Source organism: Strigops habroptila, chromosome 16, assembly GCF_004027225.2.
Source record: "Strigops habroptila isolate Jane chromosome 16, bStrHab1.2.pri, whole genome shotgun sequence".
Taxonomy (NCBI): domain Eukaryota; kingdom Metazoa; phylum Chordata; class Aves; order Psittaciformes; family Psittacidae; genus Strigops; species Strigops habroptila.
The window spans coordinates 6738528-6758119 of NC_044292.2; the positions used below are offsets into that span (position 1 = coordinate 6738528).

The 19592-nt window shown below is 49.1% G+C and overlaps 1 protein-coding gene across 7 annotated transcripts in view; it reads right to left on the bottom strand.

The window, feature by feature from the left end:
* Positions 1–19592, bottom strand: part of CAMTA1 (calmodulin binding transcription activator 1) — a 240515-nt gene that overhangs the window by 199083 nt on the left and 21840 nt on the right. For all 7 annotated transcript variants that reach the window (XM_030508028.1, XM_030508031.1, XM_030508025.1 and 4 more), the window contains one exon: positions 19352–19470. In XM_030508028.1, the coding sequence (XP_030363888.1) occupies positions 19352–19470 (119 nt within the window). The remainder of the gene's footprint in view (positions 1–19351; positions 19471–19592) is intronic.

Below are 19592 nucleotides of genomic sequence, written 5' to 3' on the forward strand. Positions count from 1 at the left end.
GTATCCGCGTTTGCCATGTGCACGGGAAGGAAAAGCCCCTGTACCGCGGGATTCTCCCACCTTCTCACACGCTGCCTCCCCATCCCTCAGCTCGCCATGTTTCCGCACGGTTCAATCTCATTCCCTGTTCTATGTTGGGATTTCTGAGGAGTCAGGTCTAACCCTGCAGGGTCTCCAGTGCAGGCTCTTCTCGGCTTTGCTCCACTGGGAGCTTTCAGCTGGTTTCCAACCCGGCGCAGGAGAAGGAAGGGGAATCCCTCCTGCCCGAACAGCACCAGTGGTTACCCCAAACTCCATGAAACGCTTGGAAGCTCTCCGCACACTGGACAGCAAAAGGCAGCATCTGCTCCCAAGAAGCTGGGAAGGTGCCTTCCCAATTTACAAGGGATGAGACCCTAACTGTGAGGCAAGAAACATATAAAGATACAGGGGGAGAGCAAAGCGGATCCATGCCCTGCTTCTCCCACCCATTGCTCCCACATTCCCCAATGGGCAAACCCCGGGGCTGGATCCATCCCCCTGCACCTCATCCAGGCTCAGAGCACGGCCCCATCAGGCCAGAGCAGCCAAAACCAGCCAGCATCAAAGGATGTGACCGGGGCAGGGGGAGTACCTGCGACCCTGTTCTGACCCCCCCAACCCAAAACCACGATGCCCTGGGATGCTCCGGCATCATCTTTGCTCTTTTGACAGCGAGGACTACATCAAAATACTCAAGGTCAAGAGACCAGCATGGTTCGAGGCAATCTGCACCTCTTAAAACAGTGACAAATATGTTATTTAATTTTAATGAGCTTTTTTGCATCTCCAATCTAATTACGGCATTATCAAGTACTGCTCCGAACTGCAGGTGGCTTCTCATTACTGGGGGTAAGGCTGTCACAAGCATTTTTCATGCATACTAAAATCTATTTCATTTCACTACGTGCTCCAAAACTCCCTTAGACCGACTCAGAGCGATGCCCCGGCCCCCCAAAGCCCCACATTTGGGGGGGAAGCACTAAAAACCCCATTTTCCAGCCAGTTGCTCCACTTTGAATGTGGGTTTTACTGGAGTTAAAGGAGAGCAGCACCCGCCCAGCACAGCCCCACGCACCCACCAGCTCCTCCAGCTGAAACCCTAGGGAAAACCCCCTCATCCATCAAAAAAGGACAAGTTTTGGTGTGTGAGATGCTCCTGCCAGGCAAAACCTCCCCCAAAAGCAAACATCTCCCTGTTCCGCATGCTGTGAAAGGGCAGTTAAGAAAACCTCTCTCTCTTCCAGATTGCTGCTAAGATTTGCTTTCAACTTCATTTTGTTTTCCATCATTAAAAGCAGAGGAAGTGCCCCAGTGCCAAAGTGTTTTCACAACATCAAAATACTTCAGTTTCTCCTCTTAAGCTTTACAAAACCTCCCATTTTTCTGACAGTTTCTGGCTGATTCCTTTGCCCACCTCTGCCCACCAGTTACTGATTCCTCCATGTGATTCATGTCCAAAAAGCCCCTGCCTTGGCCGTTACTCATAAGCCATAAAGAATAAGACGGATTTAGTCTCCCAAAAAACCTTTTCCCCAAGTGATAACGAAGCCCTGACAGTAACTATCCCTCTTTCAAAGCATGGAGGTGTGGAGGACCCCGCTCCTCAGCAACCCCAAAGCCTCAGCCCTCGAGCAGCCCCTGCCAAGCCACAGGGATGCAGCGACAAGGAGAAGGAAGCCAGAGGATGGAGGATCCCTCACCCATGAGCTCCCTTTTAAACACACACACATTAGACCTGGAGTTGTTGGGTTTTTTCCAAAGGCCTTTCCAGAAAGCTCCACGGGCTGCAGACAGCAACAGGGAATTTGCCCCCACCCTCATACACAGTGTTTCTGAGCTCCCAGGAACAGAGAAACACTTTCTACCTCAACAATCTCCACAGACACGATACTCCATTACCCAGGAATCACGGAACATCGCACTGACCCCACTGCACTACTGACACCAACCAGCATCCTGCAGCAGAGCACCAACACACAGCCCAGCTCACCCTCCAAATCCCCTTTTTTCACCCCAAAACAGCCCCAACAGGAGCACTCACCAGCATCCAGGGAGCTGCAGGGGGGACACAAGGGGTGCACCAGGACCACCGGGATGCTCCAGCCAAGTGAGCCAGGCCCAGGCAGGGCTGCACTTGGCCGGTTCCACCCATCCCACAGCCTCATCAGCTCCATTGGCTGCAGCTGGGAGAGGCCCTGGGCAGCAGCACCTGAGCCCCACCACCGCACGGGCCAGGCATGTATGTGCGTGTGACTTACATACATGATACACGCTAAAGCTCCCCAGTGCCACACAGAGCGTGTCGTACACAGGAAAAGCCAACACTGGAGGAGCTGTGGCTGAAGGAGCAGAGCCTGTGCTGCAGCAAGGGCATGTCTGTCCCCCCGACCCTGCTGCAAAGAGCATCTCCCCAGCAGCTGCGGCCAGTTACCACCACAGGGTCTTCACTGATTGCATTTGCCTGTGCAGTGAGGGTGGATGCTGCCGGTGGCACCAGCGCCTGCCCCTGTGCCCCTGCCTTTGGGATAATGTGCTTCCTTATGGGAAGCCCAGGGATGAGGCAGCGAGGGCACGACAGATCCCTGTTTGCTCAGCTTGGAAGAGCTCGCCATTCCCCCAGCCAGGTTACACGCGGGGATCAGGCCCTTCTCCAAACACATTGGCTTTAAACCATGGCGTGTGCCAGCAGCTGCAGCACCGAGACTGGGGCAGCAGAGACGTGGCACTGAATGATAATGAAATACACTTCCATCATCTGCCATCGCACGCTGCAGGTGCCGGTGCAACGGATCCCAGCTCGACTCCTTTGCCAGGTGGCAGCAAACACCTTTCCACGCCAAATCCCAAGGGATGAACTTGGAGTCACTTGGCCTTACACGGGGAGGAGCTGCCTGCAACACGCCAAGGGGTACCTCAGACCTGATTGCTTTCAGGGTACTCTTATGATTTTGGTGATAGACATGTCTGATGCAGCATTTCAATCCACTCCTATGGGGAATGCACACAACACTGATGTTCCCATTGGCACCACTCAATGCCCCACGCTTCCCAGCATCTCAGAGCACCCATAGCTGGTGAGGGATACTGGTCAAAGTGGAAACAAAGTGAAGGGAAAAGACAAGCAGGCTGAATTTGCAAATTAGTTTAATGAGAACGAGTGCAACTCAGAAAGTTAAACATCTGACACGCTGTAAACCCGACTTGTAAATCCAGAGCAGTGAAGGAGCAGCTCTGCTTCCCTGGGGATGGATGCAAACCCCTCGGAACTCATCTTGTGGAGAACAGAAAGTCCATTGCTTGAGATGCTGCGGGACATCCATGTGCCATCACCTTCCAGGAGCACCCGCCTGCAGTGCCACGTCAGCCTGTAGACATATGGATGCTGCAGACCCTGGTCCAAGATTCCCGGTGGAAATGAGATCCAGCACATGGAGGGGGCCTGGACACAGCGCCTGCCTGTGCCCACAGATGGATCTCCTTGACACGCTGCTGTCTGTACCACCTCATGGCCGGTGGGACAGGGCAAGTCCTGAATGGAACCGTTGTATTTTGCTCCGTGTGCTGCAGCCTATGGAACTTGTCACTTCATGTAAGGTCAAAAAGGGATTCCTGCCCCTTATGTTGGTACTAACAAAAAAATGGCAGAAAAAGACATTTCCAAACTTCCCCCCCCCAATTCCCTTAAACAGAGAAAGCAAAATTAGGAAGGACAACAACAGCAGGAATTTGTGTGTGTGTGTGGAATGAAACCAGCCCGGGTGCTCCAGCCCCTCCCATGCCGAAGCCCCCCCAAGAGGCTGTTTGCCATGTCAGGGTGCGTGTTCTCAGAGCAGCTCGAAGCCCCCGTGACCCTCCCGGTGCATCCCATCTCTGAAGAAACGGGGATTTTCTTTTATCCACTATTGGCAAAAGCACTCAGACAAATTGTCAGGTGAACCCTACTGGGACCAAATGTCTGTTTATTGCTTCCCCCCCCCCCCCCCCCCCCATATTCCCAGGCTCGGCCAGGACATTCCACAGATATTAAAACCAGGCGGCTCATCAGCATCCCTCTGACGGCAGCACAGGGACCCCTCTGCAGCGAGTCCGTCCCTGGGAAGGTGGTAACACTGAAGGGTGCACACTGCAAAGGCAGCATCAGTCACTTTTGGAGAGGCAGATATGAGCTCCCTCTTCTCCCCGGGAGTAAAGCGTGGTGACAGACACCCATGAAATGAAGTCAAGTCTGGGGATGTCTCACGCAGGAACTCACGAGAACAGTTGAAATACTGAGTTTCCATTTATCCAAATGAAGCTCTTAATCCCATCGTTCACTCTCACAAGGTACAAACTATTTTGTGTAAAATAGATTCTCTATTTTTATATCTGATGCACAAATGAGGTACAAATCCGGATGCTGCAGGATGCTCCTTGCAGGCACTCATCATGAACAGCTAACATACAGCACGTTTAGACTCTTCCCAGAGTGGGAATCTGTGCCAAAACTCCCCATCACGTTCCTAAACGCCATGAATCAGCTCACAGACGATGATCTGCTTTACCTGACACGAGCAGGCTGCTCCCAACTCCTGCGCTTTGCCAGCACTGAAATCAAGACACGTGTGTACAACCCCTGCCCCTGGGGCTGCTCCGAGCATCCCCGGCGGCTGGTGCCTCCTGCTTTACACAGAAGCACCTTTTCATTCCATTCTGAACGTGCCCACGGATTAAAGACTTGGATGCCACGGCAAAGCAAGTTAAACATTTACTTTCTATTAAAACATCTAAATGAGAAGATTAAACCCTGTTTTACATATAACAGAAAGACAAAGTCAAACCGGCAGCGGAGCGGCTTAGCGGGTACTTAAAGCCAAGGCGTCCCGATGCCGAGGTAATCTATTTAAGGAGGGAGGGACTGCTTGAAGCTGCTCAGATATAGGGAAAGAAAATAATGCACACGCACTGGAAAGAACCTTTCAGTTATCCCTCCCAGGGACCGCCTCCTGAAGCTCTCCTGTGCCAGGCCACCAGCCTTGCTGCAGCAGACAGCTCTCGCCCCAGATTTCCCCATAAAGCACTTTCACAGCTCATCAGTCTATGGAGCACGCCGCCTGCTTAAGCTCTTTGTTTATTCTTCATTTGAGGTGGCAGGAGGAGAAGAGCCGCTGGAATACAGAAAGGGCCTCAGCCACCGCGTTAAACGCTGCCAGCAGCAGCTGGAGGGCACGGAGGTGACCCGGATCACACAGCACATCGCTGTACTGATTTATGCCCTCATTTTCCTACACCCAAATAGATTCTACTTGGTACCAACAACTACCAAAGCTGCTTATTACGAGCCCGAGCGCATCAGCTTGTGGTCATCACCCACAGGAGCCCACGGGTGAGGGCGACGTGAGTGAGCATCAGCACCGGGCACCCGCATCCCCCCCCAGGACAGCTCTCACTGCCTTCACCCAACGACATCGCTCCGGCTTCCCTGTAGCCGCCGTCTCCTCCAAACTCGCATCTTCCCTGCAAACTCCGCACATTAAATGCCTTCACAGCACCCTCCTGTGGGGATTCCGCGTCCGTACAGAGACGGGGGCAGCTAGAAATGGGGCGCGCAAGGAAGCCCTCATCCTCCTGCTCCGGCGATGCCCGCAGGGACGGGCAGCACCAGGCGCCTCTGCTGCTGCTGTCCCGGCTTATGGGCGATGCCAAAGGCACCGCAGCCACCAGGCGGGATGGGGCAGACGCGGGGCTGCGGCTGCGCTCCTCCAGCAGCCCGAACCCACCCCAGGCGTTCCTCTGACGTGCTGCCTCGCAGAGCCGAGCACGACAGGTAATTAAATACATCATAAACCGTCAGAGCAGGTTTCCTGCAGTAACCACCGGCAAACAGAAACGCACCTCGGCCACTTCACCGATCGCTGCCCGAAGCAGGTATATGTCAGTTCTAAAACCTGCTCTGGAAACGAGAGACAGCTCCATTTACAGCACCTTACTGTGGCATCACTTTGCTCTAATGCTTTTCGTGGCGATGCTACGTTTTCAGATAGTGGAAAGCATTTTTGTCATAAGCTACAGTGGGTTTATGCAACACTTTGCCACCGCAGTGAAAACCAAAGGGTTCCCTGATTTCTAACAGGAGGAAAACTTGAGTTTCTAATTATTATGTTGCTAAACATCAACTTAAAAAGAAATAAAAGCTTGCATGTTGCTTCCAACGTTGATTTACAGCATTCAGAGTGGTTCTGAGATACTGAAATCCCACAGATACCAAACACCTTCCCACTTTCTACAAGAACACTGTAAAATTAGAGCTGAATAAATCTCAGATCTGATTTATTGATTATCCTTCAGGTTATGCAGTAATTTAACGTGCCTCACACCAGCCTGGCAGAGCGCACACAAGTCAATTCACTTGTGCAACGTGCAAGAAATCTCTATGGCATTATTCACTTCTGAAGCATCTCACATGAAATTAGGATTAAAAAATGATGCTTCTGTAGGAATGAACCAAGAGTTTGCTTTCCAAAAAGTGGATGGACGTGTCAGCGCAGATGTACCCACATCTAGAGAGCTGTAAAATACAAGTATTTGCTGGACTTTCAGTTATGATTTTAAAGGTTTAAACCTTAGAAGCCTTGGAAGAAACCTGTACTTGGAACCAAAGTTATCCCCAAACACAACAACAATCCAATAAGCTGCATTAGATGGAGTTTGCATTGCCAACAACTGAAATGCTGTTGGATCAATCAAAGATTGATGTAGCATCAATCAGAAAGAAGCTGTCAGAGATGAGCATCTACTCTGGAAAATTCAAGTGTAAAACTGCAATTAAAGATTGTATTTCCACTAGTGGAAAGCCTTTTCACATTGTCATCCTGGACAGGAACTAAACCCTGCTCTTGGAAGTTAGAAACTCGCTGCAGTGATGAAACCATGAGGAAGGAAGCGCTGCTCAGCCTCTCACCTCTATCTCCCTCACTGCCATCCTCCGGAGACATTACCAGGATCCATGGCTGCTCCTCCAGGGCAGGGAAAGGCTGATGCTGACGCTGAAATGGTCCAGCAGGACCAAACAGAGCAGGCAGGAACTGCAGCAAGAACCAAGAATACAGGTTTTGGTGTCCCTGTGTCCAGAGAAAGCCAGCATTGGGTGGGAGCCTCTTACTCTTACAGATGAAAGACATTTCTCACTACTATGACCATCAAACTAGAGCATCATCCAGGGAGCAGCAGCAGCCTTTTCTGGATGAGAACACTCCTTAAAGAATTTCACTTCTTCCCCCACTCCCCAGCCTGGCTCAGGGGATAGTGGAGCTATTCCCAGCTACAAGGAAAACGCACCCTAAATAAAAGGAGGAGAGAAAGGCAAATAAAATGTTTGGTAACAGAGCCTTGCAAGCTGCGGTCTTTTACCAGGAGCAAAATAACCTCAACAGCTGGAAGGACACCCTTCAACGCACCAAGGTCACATCTTCCAGAGGAACCGAGGCCACCGGGTACCACGGATTGGCCCCAACCCAACAGCATCTCCAAGAGCACCGCTCCCCATCTGCTTTCTTCTACACATCTCCAAGAGGGAAAGCAAATGCCAAAGCATAAACCCTGGTTATCTAATGACACGTGGATGCAAGCACTGAATTAGTAATTTCTTCGCCTCTCATCAGCCCACTGCCCCGCTACGGCACGAGGAGCGAGGAGGATGGGAAGCGGATGGATTGGCTTCGGTGGGAAAGCAGCAGCGCTTTCCTCAGGGATCCACATCCCAGTGCCGCGGCATTATCCCCCCCAGCCCCTCGCAAAGAATGGAGACAAGTTGTAGTATTTGTTTCATATGTTCAACACAACAGGAACATCACCCAGATCTAGACTAGGTCCAAGTAATAATCACTGTAATTAGCACTTCATTCATATAATTACCAGCAGACCCCATAACATTTTACAATGGAGGTAATTACCCATATTTTACAGCTGAGGAAACAGATACAGTGCAGGTGAATAACTTAAAAAGAAATCATCAGTAAATCTGTGGCACAGCCAGAGACTGCAATTATCCTTATTCCCAGCCAAGGCTCTCCCCAACAATCCATGCTGAATTCACTTCTGTCTTGTGGGAAGGAATCCAGAGAAATTAAACACAAACTGGAATTTCCAATCTCTAGAAGAGCTGAAAAGCAGACAAGCCAGACCTGAAGGAGAAATAAAAACACATTTTTATCACGCGATGTTTTCTCACCCAAGGTCTGCAGCTACGAGCCAAGGACAGGCAGAGGGCCCTAAGCTCCAGCACACACAGGAAGCCAAACGCAGGGTTTCGGTGGCTACAGGAGTTCTACTTCCATAAGCAGAGTAAAAAGCAGCAGCACAGGACGGAGCCAGGGAAGGTTCCCCCCTTCAGCGACCAAAGACCTTCACCCATTTCCAGAACGTAGAGATTAAAGCAAGAGCAGTCATTAAATTACTGAAGGATTTTGCAGACAATACACACACACAGAGCACAAGCGGGGCGAGAAGCCTGGGAAATCCACCTGGACCATTCCTCCCTCCCCTCCAAGGTTCTCCCGGGAAGCCACCAGCCCTAAAGCACAGGAGCAGGGCACGGCTGCCCCTCTGCTCAGTGTACGGGTACGGAAACCTGTGGTTCCTCGGGCACAGACTGGGGACCTGTCCTGCACCCTTCACCCTGCACATCTGGATGAGTTTATTAACATAAACCCCCAACGCTGGCTTGTGTGACCGATCCAGCTGCTTTCTGCAGCAGCCCAGGCTGAAGTGACGCTGCTCTAGGCAATGAACAGCACACACAGATGATTGATGCACATTAGAGGTTGAATGAAGCAGATTAGGTTAATCCAGCCCCAGATGCTGAGCTGCAAAACATGCAATGTTCTAAGTCTAGTAAAGGTGCCAAGTCTTTTCAGTTCAGCCATTAGCTTACGTTAAGGTTAGCACAGAAACCCCTCCAGCAGCAGCAGATATTGCACACATTTCAAAATCAAGACTTGTTTCAGGAATGGATGTTATCAATATCCCGGCTTTGAATAACAGAAAAACCTCGGAAGCAGGAACAAATCTCTCAGTATTCTCTTAATATTTAAACAGACAAATGTTTTGCTTTGCCAACACTATGCAGCATTTGTGTCGTTCTTTGATTAAGTGTTTGAAGAAAACATGTATTTTAGTTCCTGCTCAGTAAAAAAACAAGCTCAGTGAAACGAATGAGGCTCTGCCAGCCCTTGCCATAGAAGGGACAACTGTTGCTGATATTATCTACTGCACCAGACACCCAAAGGCAGACTTTAAGCTCGGGTAAATAGCAATGCTACTGCATGTAAATGAAGCAGCTTTTCTGGCTAATATTTACTGTTGTTTATGCAGGAAACAGAACAATTCCTGTCCTCCCTTTCCAAGGGCTCTACCTCCTCCCTCCTCAGCAGCCTGAGCACCCGGGGAGCCCAGGCACTAGCTGAACAGAAATAATCTGTGCTCATTACACTGATCTCTGTGAACAACCATCTGCATCTAACAGAACACTTGGAAAGATCAGGGAAAAGGCAGCATGCACCAGCCTGTGTCACCCCGACACCTCGGGAGATAAACCCAACTACTTCCACCGCTAAGAGCGCTTACCTTATGGAAAGCAGGCAGGATGGATGGGACAAATCTCCTGAAACAAGAAGTTCTACCCCTCTTTTAACCTCCCTGTTATACTATTGACTCCAATTCCCCACATCAGACACTTTTATTCCATCAGGTTTTTTTCCCCTCGCTCTGTGCTGGAGCAGGAGGCAGCTGACACCAGCCCTCTGCGCAGAGCAGGGAGATTCCCTTCGGCTTCCAGATGTCTAAATAAAAGGGGTTTAAAAATTGCTTTCCTCGAAAGTCACGTCTGACTGCTGCTGCTGCTGTGAAATGTGTGTTACAGGGAGGGGACAAACAGTCTGCAAGGAGTTTTCCTGGGCAAAACAAGTATTTTTTCCACTGGGTTTTAAAAACCAGTTCTGAAGACTGGAGATATAGCTCGAGGTGACTTTGGAGGATTGTACCTGTCAGGCTGACAGGCAGCATTAAAACCAGAGTAAAAGCCAAATCCCAGCTACCCAAAACAGGCTCCACGTAGGAGCGGCAGCCTCGTACACCACAACTGGTGACTCCAGGCCTACAAAGCTCTTAGAGCTAAAATTTGGCGTAGGAGAAGGAAAGAACCACCTGAACACTTGAAGCCCTGATGCAGGCTGTGATTGTCCGTGTTAGCTCCCAAGCACGGGGTCAGAGCGACACGTACACCAGCAGGGAGGAGCTGCAGCTCAGCAGCACTTTGGGAACACTGCCTGCCACGTTACTTAACAGGTGACTCTGCAAACACAACCAAGGGCAATCTAAAAACAGAGCTCACTGTCTGAGCACCAAGATCAGTGCTGGAAATACCATCTTCTCATGCCGGGATGCTAACTAAAACTAGGAGATGCTTTGGCCAAAGCAGCCCCTGGTGATGCTGGTGCATCCCCAGCGCGCAGGGGCTGAGCCCCTGAGCCCTAAGGCAGGGGCAGGCTTTGGGCTCCTCTGAATGAGGGCAGCCCCAGGCAGGGTCAGTGGAGCCGCCGCGGAGCACGTCAACAGCTCACTGCAATTTTAATCTGTAGCTCTAATGAACGATATAAAGTTTTATAAGCATCAACAAGGCTCAGAGAAGACCTAAATCCATTTCAGTGCTCATTTAGCAGCTTCATCTGTGTGCAATTAAAACTTCAGCATTAAATGTTAGAGAATAAAATAATGAGACACTTAAAAAATAATCTGTACTTCAGTGGGCTGTGCTCAGTGGGTTTCATGTGTTCATTTACAAGACAAAAATAGGATCTGGCCAAAATCTGCCTTACATGCTGGTACCCCTTCCATAGGAAAATGGAAGGAATCGGCTCCTAAACTTCAGGGGCTTTACCACCCCGTGTACACACAACGCTGCTGCTCTGAGCACACCCCTGCTTATAGCACAGCTCGGAGTATCCATAACGTTCCTTTTGGCTTCAGTGCTAATGTAAAAATAAATGCAAATTGAGTTTCAATTGAGATTCTCATTTTGGTCTAAAGCCTAATCTTTTATTAAAATGGCTATCCGTTTCAAGCTGATGGCCAGGAAAAGTTATCTCCAGGACAGGGAACAAGACTCTGAGCAGTCAAGAGCATTCCGTAGTCACAAGAGTATCTTTAATGCTCCCTCTATTTCTCGGAGCTATCAAGACGTGGCTGGGCAAGGGGGGGACAGCAGATGTTTGACTGACCAAAAGAACAGCAGAGAAATGCAAATGAAAACCAAAGATGTACAGAAACATCAAAATAAATCAAGTACTGGGAGAACACAGGTCAAAATAAGGTAATATACAGGAAACATACACACAGTTCAACTTAAAAGAAACAAAAGCCAATGGAAATGACATACTTTATTTTAACAACTCAAACAGGTTTTTATTCAAGAAAAGCCAACATTACAGAGCTTCCAAAAGGAAAAACTACGAGAGACCTTTGGGGAGGTCACAGAACGCTACAGTTTAAAAACGATGAAATGTTACAGCTTGCACACCAAAATTAAAAAGTGAAATGAAATTAAAAAATGAAATGGTTACCAAAGTAATGCAGGTCAGGGGATCAAAGGTGAAGGGTCACACATTATTAAAAAGAAATCCAAAAGGGCGTCTGCATCAAGATCTCTGCAAAACAAAGGAGCTTCAGTGAGTACAACTGGAACCTTCCATGGAAGCACATCACAGCTCTCGCACCACACACAGCCCCCCCGACGTGTTGGGTTTTATCCTGCTTTACTCTGGGTTGTAACCTGCCCGGGGAAGGTTTTACACCTCCACAGGGAGGGGACCGCTGCTGGGGTCAGGACACCAACGCTGCACCCCCTGCTCTTGCCTCGCTCCCTGTACCTGCAGCTCTTGCCCCCACGCGCCCCAACCCCAACCATCCCAACGCACGGGTTTAGGGCTACAATAAAAAGTAATTCAAATGTGGTTACCAAGACAAAGGCCGTTCCTCCTGGAATTTCAATTACACCCAAGCAATAAAACAACCTTTGGTACCCATTTCCAAGCGAGATGCAGTCAATTATCTACACTAAATTTATGCAGAGCGCGTCATATTTACATCAGATAACTTTAGGAAAAGACAAGCACCAAGGGCACCACATCCCTGCTCACTTTGGGGCCTCTCCCCTGGCAGCCAAGGCGTTCAGCTCTGGGAGCCTCTCGTCTGGGCAAAACGGGCTTCGAGCCCAAAGGCAAGAAACAAACCACCCACAAAACTGTGTCTCTAAGGCAAAGCAGGCACCGAACGATGGCAAACCCCCGTGTTCAGAGGGGAAGGGCAGTGCAGGGATGGGACCTGCCTGCATGTGTTCCCACATGGCACCTCACTCCCACCACACTGGTACCACAGCCAGGTCTGTGCTTGTAACGTCCCCATCAGCAGCAGTGTCCAAAACTCTCCTCCTGAAGTTACTGCCACACGTCGGAGTTAAAACTAAGTTCTCACTGCTATTCCCAACATTTCTCAGCTCCAGGTTTTGTGACCCAAACCCAAAACCCAGCTTTTTCTCTGTCACTTCACCCACGTGCTGAGGCTGATCCATAAATCAGGGGTTACACCATAGGTTTGGAGACAATTCATTCTTGGAGGAAAGCAATTTGGAAACCCTTGTTCCCCAGCGCCCGCTGCCTTTGCAGAACACAAACCCATTTCGCTCAGCCCTTTTTCTCCATTTCTATCCCTACATAAAGTCTTTGCTTTTACTGGCACTAATTTTTCCTTCATATCCAGTTCCTTTTTCATCTAAATCCTGATTTTTCTCTTCAAAATGAAACAGCCACCCCTGGAAGCAGCAAACACGAGACCGAGAAGATGGGATTTCAACCACTGACAAAATACAATATCCTGAGTTTCCATTCATTTGACCAGAGACCAATTCATTTGTGTTTATACACAGCAGCCCCTCGCAGAGAGACACTAAAACTGACTTTGTAAATTGACTTTGTTGTAACATTTCCCTTGTAAAAGGCAGTACAAAGCACAACTTGTGTAACACAGCAGTGAGTGTTTTACTCAGCGCTGGGTAAGGCAGGGACCCAAACATGCCATGCAGCGGTACCCACCACTGCTGTGGGCATTCTGGAGATGCTCAATAATCACCGAGTTAGTGCACTCTGCTGATTCTCTCATGTTTGAAGAAGGCTTTGCATGACCGGTAACTCCAGCTTTTGATTCCCCCTACACCACATTCCACGTTCTCTTTCGATACTACACTTCAGAGGAATCACGTGCCACTAAAAATGATGAGCCCCAACAGACGATGCTGGTTAGGAAAAGCATACCGGGTTAATCGACTGGAGGGAAGAGTATTCCACCTGATTTTCCTGCATTCCTAGAGCAAGCCATGATGCCTGGTATTTTACTTGTGCTAAGCATATGACAGACAAAAGGCTCGGAGCTGCTTGTACAGAGCCTGGACCCACATTTGCTGCTGCTTCCAACCCAACCCACTGGCATAGGGGAACCCAGAGGTGCCCAACGTGGCAATAACCCCAAGAGGTTTCATCCTTGTCCCCAAGGACTGTCCTCAACCGCTCAGCACATGAACCAAACACCAACACAGGCGGCTCCATCCCCATGTGCAGGCACATTCACCGCGAAGCCGGCACCTGGCCATTGGGGAGCTCAAAACGGAGCTGAGGCTCCCAGCCAACTGCTGGGAAGTGTCAAACGTATCCAGAGGTATTTCAATGGGTTCCTAATATCAAACAGCCTGAGTTAAATACCAGCAGCATTATATTGTGTATATTCGTGTATAATATGTTAAAACTAATTATAACTAAAAATATGTTATATTCGTGTATAATATGCTAAAACTAATTAAGATTCTTTAGCTATCATTAAGTGTAAAAAAAGTTAATCTAATTCATTCAATTGAATTTGCTTGGGACACAAAAAAACCCCAACCAACCAACCCCACCAAACCAGGAGGGCAGAACATTACCCAAAACAATGCATTTCATCTGTCTGCTGCGCTTCACAGCATTCAGCCTGGTCCCAGGAACTGCACAGAACTGCCAAATCAGCCCTTTTTACAGACTTATCATTATAGAATTACAGAGTCAGTCCCAACACTGACAAAAGGGAAGGAATAAAGTGGGTTTTCCTAAGAGGAAGATGAGGAATCTCCCTTCTCAGAGCACAAACAGTGTGGCAGGTATTAGTGCTCTTGTTTCAAACTGCCAGGAAGGGCAACCTTCCCATTGTGCGGAATCACAGAGCCTGCTCACAACAGTCACTAATTATGCAAACCCGGCCAAGAAGCCGCAGCGGCAAAGCCAGCGCCACATTTCCTGCTTTGTGCATTAAGCAAAGTGCAGAATTTCATTAATTTCACAAAATAAACCCATAATGAAGTGCTGCTGTTCGAGAGAAATTTCCATCTCCTTCCCTAAATCATCATCACAGGCGCAGAAGAGCCGCCCGCGCCTGCCAGACGGCATCAGTCAGGTGTACTAACAGTTTACTCCCAGCTCTGCTCTCCTCAGTAACGTGTAAGCGTTACTTCCTTCTCGTTTCACTTCCAGAGGTTTTTCTTCTCCTCTAAAGAACCTGGGTTTTCTACATCTCTGTTGATAGCTGTGAGGGTGGACATGCTTTGGGAAGTGCGGTACCCAAAGCTGGTGCAGCGAGCTCATGACAACCCTGGGTGGGATGTGGGAAAGGCGCTTGTCCCCCACAAACCCTTACGTTAACGTGTTCCAGCCCCAACTCAGCACAACCCAAGAGCAACCCCGTGTGCCAGGAGCGGAGCAACAAACTTCTAATAACAGCATTCACCAACAGCACCATAATATCTTACACTCTGTGATCACAAGGGCAGCAGGCAATTAGTCAGAGTTAAATATTCCCACTGCTCCGCAGAGATCCCTGAGCTGATGCAGGCGCGAGGAGGCTCCAGCTCTAAGTGCTCCGGCGGCCTCTGCCTTCGGGAAACCGCGCTTCAGAGAAACACGTGGGAATTAACTTGAGCTTAATGGAAAGCATTAAACAAAATACACTGAGTAACTTTACAGTCCTCAGGAAACCAGCGAGCGCTGCTGCTTTCCAGAGCTTTGCCATCTCGCTGGCACGCTGCAGAGGGGATGCTGTGACCTGGACACTTCCTTGCCACGACTACGGTGATGGCAACAGCCGATCCCATGTGCTTCCTCGGCCCCATGAGTTCAGAACACATTGTGGTACTCCGGTAAGTAAAGGATGAACTGGTCACATAGGGAAGTGTTACAATACAGCACACTGTGCAGGGCAGCCTTAAATAGGTGTGTTAAGTTTTCAGACACAGGAGTTGATTCTAAAAGGCACTTAAAAGCATCTAAAAACCCCAAATCAAAGTAGTAGTAGGTCACACTGCTCGGTCCCTACCTGGAGTGGTGCTTTGATGCACAAACCTGTCACTAGCTGCCTGTGACACTGACCTGCCAGGGCTGAGGGCGCACTGAGGCAGCGGGTGGCAGATGATGCATCGCCTGCACCCGCTCCGTGCTGGCGTGGGTGAACGCTTCCCAAACCAGTCCGGTCCCTCAGGCAATCCTCCAAACCTTCAACGTCTTCTCTGTGCTTTAGAGAAAAGACAGCAAACAGCTCGATGTCAAGCAGAAGAGGAGAACGTCACCATCGTGCCAGCAAAGCTAAACTGCGAGAGCACATCAGAGACGTCTGCGAGGACGTGACTCAAGGTGCCCAGTGCAGCAGCATCACGGAATCCCGGCCTATGTAAATAATGCTCAATACAGTTTTGTGGTTGCACTTATTTGCATAGTACCGAGCAATAGCTAAGCCTAAAGTATGCAGCAGGTTGATGCTGGATGTCAGACTGGAACTGGGGCATTGCTGCCTCACCCCTCCAGAAAAGCCTCAGCACACGAAGCAATTACAACTCGGTTTTCCTACCGTGGAAATTCTGGGCTTTGCCCAAGAGGGACTGTAAATACAGAACCTGTCAGAAACAAAAGCCCTAGGTAGCATTTTCCATTTCCGATGTTTAACTTTTTCTTCTTCCTCGTCCCGTGTCATTAAGTGTTTACCAGGATGATTAATGACTGCGGCTGCCAACTCCATTAATGAAAGGCAGCTCTGCTCCAACCTGCAATCCTGCTCCTGGCAAGCGCTGTACAGAGACAAGGTTACCCCAGCACCCTTGAGCCCCGGCACCCACTCGGCTCCCCGATAACCCGGTCCCTTCCCAGCAGACCCAGGATGAATCTCCTGCATCCTGCAACCAGACCAGATCCGCATTCACAAGCACTGTAGTGGTCTGGAGCAAAGGACAAGCACCACCTGAGAGCACGGCTGAATTTTCTGGCAATGAGCTGATTTATCCTAAGGTGAGGAATCGTATGAAAACCCCCTTTGTGTCCTCCCCCCAAAGCAAGAGGAATAAGCACACGTTCCCTTCGCAGGCATCTCAGAAAATGTACATCTGTAATTAAATTGCTTGGCTAAACTTATGATTTTCCGTCTCATGTAAAAAAACCCTGAATTAGAAGGAGCGCTTCCTTCTCTAGGAAATATAAAACCACTATAAACTTGATTTAAGGCGAGATGACAGCTTGTTCTATCAAACACACCAGTTAAAACCGCACAAGCTGACGGAAAGCAAACACCTTGATAACGTGTTCTAAGCATTTGGAAATGCTCCATTTCTCTTGCTGCTCATTGCGTTATTTTACTAAGTGGAAAGTCAACCACAACCTACCCGGCTCTCAGAGGACACTTCCTCCATCCCAATTACCTGATCCACAGCAGCACAGATCCATGATGCAGATAGAAGTGCTCAGAAATAAGTTATTTGCTGCATTCCATGGCGATGCCCTGGTAAAGGAAGGAACAAGCCCCGGCAGGATGGGACCCCCGGGTGTGTCCGAAGGCTTGAGGAGGACACCAATGTCAGAGACATTCAGATGCGTAAGTTACTTGATGTGTTTTCTTTCTTTCCTCTCTTTCACTAAACCTCCCCAGCGATGCCTCACAAGCGGTGCCAGCGGGTTTGACATTAACACAAAGATTCTGGAAGCACTGCTGTACAAAATACATCTTTTTCTTCTTACAACTCGTGCCTCCACCAGCACAGACTGAACACCTGTGTACTCAGATGAAAAAATAGATTCCCTTAGGAATGAGACTGAAATGTAGTCCAACATTATTATTCAATTATACCCGAAGAAAAATCCCAGTTTTATAACAGGGAACAGAATTAAACTTCCAGGTTGGGGGTGGGGAGGGAAATAAATCTGTAAGCTAAGCTCCCTCCTCCCCCGTAATTAACACGGATTTGCCAAGATTTCATCCAGGCACAACATTCTGCCTTTTTCTTTTTCCTCTTTTTCTCCTCTCTGAGCTCAAAAGACCAAAACCCTCTGGCCACAAAAAGGGCTCTTCCTTCTAAATAACACAACTGCGAGACCCACAGGCTGGCAGAGGCGGCACCAGAGACAACGCAGGTACAGACCCAGCTCCTCGTCCCCACGGTGGGGCTGGCACCAGGCTGGGTTCTGGACAGGCACCAATGGCTGGGACAAACCTGACATCCAGGAGGACAGGAGGGGGCTGGTCTTGGATTTGTAACATGCCAGTGGTGATTTGGGGTGATGAGCAAACAACCCGGCTAGAGTTAAGGTATGAGACCAGCCGACTCCAGCAGCGCCACAGAGTTCGCTTTCCGCCCCTCTGGAATGCCAGCCCTTCCTGCAGAAGGCAGGCTCCCAGACCTTCCCTCTGGCCTGCTGCACCTCCCGGGCTCCTGCACTTTCCCGGCTGCATTATGCTTATGAATAATGAAGATTTTCAGCTACATGATGAACTTCCTTTGCCACATTCCGCATCCTGGGAGGCTGCACGCCCCAAACACTGCTCAGAAAGAGAAGCTGAAAGCCTGCGTGTACAAACCCCAACACAATGCTCTAAACCAGGACAACAGAAATACTACAGAAAAGTGACTAAAACCCAACAAGCCGTTTCCAATAACAAGGAGCAGCATCATTCTGCCAAACCTCTGCAGGGAGCTTTCTTCCTCAGCTGTCTTTGTCAAAACATCATTTTGTGGAGCCGCTGGAATCGCTCTTACTCCACGCTCTGTTCCCATTAGTATAAACGCCATCACGGAATAAATTGCAACCCACATTTTCTACAATTTGCATTTCAATTCGAATGACCCAAGACAAAAACCAGCTACACAAAAGAGCCAACGCCAGCATCTCCCTCAAAGACCCGACGAATCCTGTCAAAGGACTTAGTATGGTAAAAATAGATACTCGACTTTGACTCACAGACAGAAGAAGGGGGGGGGTTAAAGGACTCCAGCTTTGGAAAACACCCACATGAAGTGATCCATGTTTGAGTCTGCACTCAGCAAATACACACATGGACGGATCCATACCTGACTCTGCGCTCAGCTTGGCACTGGCGGGCAGTAAACCCATGAGTTTTTGTTAACAGGTTTAGACGTTACAAATGCTCAATCAGAGGGACTAGAACAGTTGGCCTGCAACAGGCACACACTACATGGAGTTATACAGGAATTCCTCAAAGCTGATGGCTTCTGTTATTAAATGATTCCCACAAACACGGCAAAGGGTCTGGGAGACAGTGCTGCTAGAAACTACAACTACCCTGTGGGCATCGCTGTGTAACTTCCAGCCCTGCTGCCCAGCAGGAACAAGGGTGGGGATCACAGAGCTGTCTGGATTGTTCTTCAGCTCTGCCTCAGCCCCCACACACCTGGGTTTTAAACACTTTGGTTTCATTTCAGTGAACCCAGCCAGGGTGCGTTAACAGGAGATGTGCAAACTGCCGCAGTCAGGGTGATGGGATTCCTGTATGCAACATCCAATTCCACACGTCCCCTGATCCTAACCAGCTCTCTCAGACAGGAGTCAGCTGGTTATCTCCCAGGATAAAGCACACTCACCAGCTTTCTGTTCACAAGTCTTTAGGCATAGTAAGATAACACCTTGTTTAACACGGTGCCAAAACATCTATCTAACGTGACACAGTTTTAAATCACAGCAATAAGATACAAGATTTGACTCTGAGACAAGAGACATACACACACACGAGCACTAGACTCCTACTATACTAGTAGTCAGCTTCCACATTTGCCTTCGAGTTGGTTTAAAGCTCACTTTCAACACGTCCTAGGGCTTTATTATTTGCACAACAGGTTCCAGAGCCAGGGAATTCATATTCTGTAACTGACGTGGCACACTCCAAAACTAATCCCTAAGCATCAAGCAAGCTGGTAGGTGTAAGGATACAGAAGAGATTTAACTACCTCGTTAGTGTTCCAGCGGTGCCTCTCCTTCGGTAAACTTGAACATTTTGGGAGACATTCAAGCAGCTTCTTCGGTAAAAAGATTTTTACATGACTGCCATTGCTGTTCCCATGATCATCTGCAAAGAAGAGGAGACACGTGATGTACACACGGGAGAAAAGGTGGTTCCCATAGGAGAAAGCCTTGGAAACCCACCGGTTCCCTTGTCAGAGAGCAGGGAACTGGTCATTGCACAGATGA